At 60.9% G+C, this 763-nt stretch overlaps 1 protein-coding gene across 1 annotated transcript in view; it reads right to left on the bottom strand.

Moving 5' to 3' along the window:
- Positions 1 to 469, bottom strand: part of ANKRD7 (ankyrin repeat domain 7) — an 8,204-nt gene extending 7,735 nt beyond the window's left edge. Inside the window, 2 exon segments of the mRNA XM_006763548.1 lie at positions 243 to 373; positions 422 to 469. Of these exon segments, the coding sequence (XP_006763611.1) occupies positions 243 to 373; positions 422 to 469 (179 nt within the window).
- Between the last annotated feature and the right edge of the window lie 294 nt (positions 470 to 763).

The following is a 763-nucleotide window of genomic DNA, read 5'->3' on the forward strand; positions in this document are numbered from 1 at the left end:
CAATGGGCGGAGAGGAGAGAATCAGAGAGGACACAAACGCCTTCATATATCCAGGTAAGCATTTTAAAAAATAAAGCGATGAAAGCTGGGAATGGAACCCCCTGCCAGGGGCTACCAGACCTCTGGACGAGGGCCTGCCAAGAGGGACCACCACCCGGGGGCCCAGACACGCCTGCTTCCGGTTAGAGGACCCGGGGCCTCTGTGGCCGCCCATCCCCGCTGCCTTCCACCACGCCGGTCACCTGTACTTTCTGTCCGGAGCGTTCACATCATGCTTCCTGAGCAGCAGGTACTCCTTCACCTTGTCCAAATCCCCGAGGGCAGCAGCTTTATGTAGAGTCCTTAAATCCCTATCGCAAAGGCTGTAGCCAGGCTGCACCTGGGGAGCCACCCAGGGCCGGAAGAGCTGCCCTGAGGAGGCGCTGTGGGGCCCATCGCTCCTTCTCCAGAAGGTGAACAGCTTCTTCATGGCCACGGAGGAGACAGTCCTCCCGTCAGACTAGGGCGCCCCTGCGGCTTCCAACCGCCCGGCATGGCCCTCTGCCTGGCCCAGGTTTCGCACCAGCCCCGGAGGAGACAGGGCGCCAGAGACCGGAAGTGGGCCAGACACCAACCGGAAGTGGGCTAGAGACCGGAAGTGGGCCAGAGACAGGAAGAGGGCAGGGCAGGTGCCTCACAATGCTCAGTTCCTAGAGCAGCTGGGGTTGGGACCCAGTCTTAGGAGCGCCCAGACCTGATTCTCAGTGACTGTCACACTTACTCA

The sequence above is a fragment of the Myotis davidii genome, unplaced genomic scaffold (genome assembly GCF_000327345.1).
Source record: "Myotis davidii unplaced genomic scaffold, ASM32734v1 scaffold359, whole genome shotgun sequence".
Lineage (NCBI taxonomy): Eukaryota > Metazoa > Chordata > Mammalia > Chiroptera > Vespertilionidae > Myotis > Myotis davidii.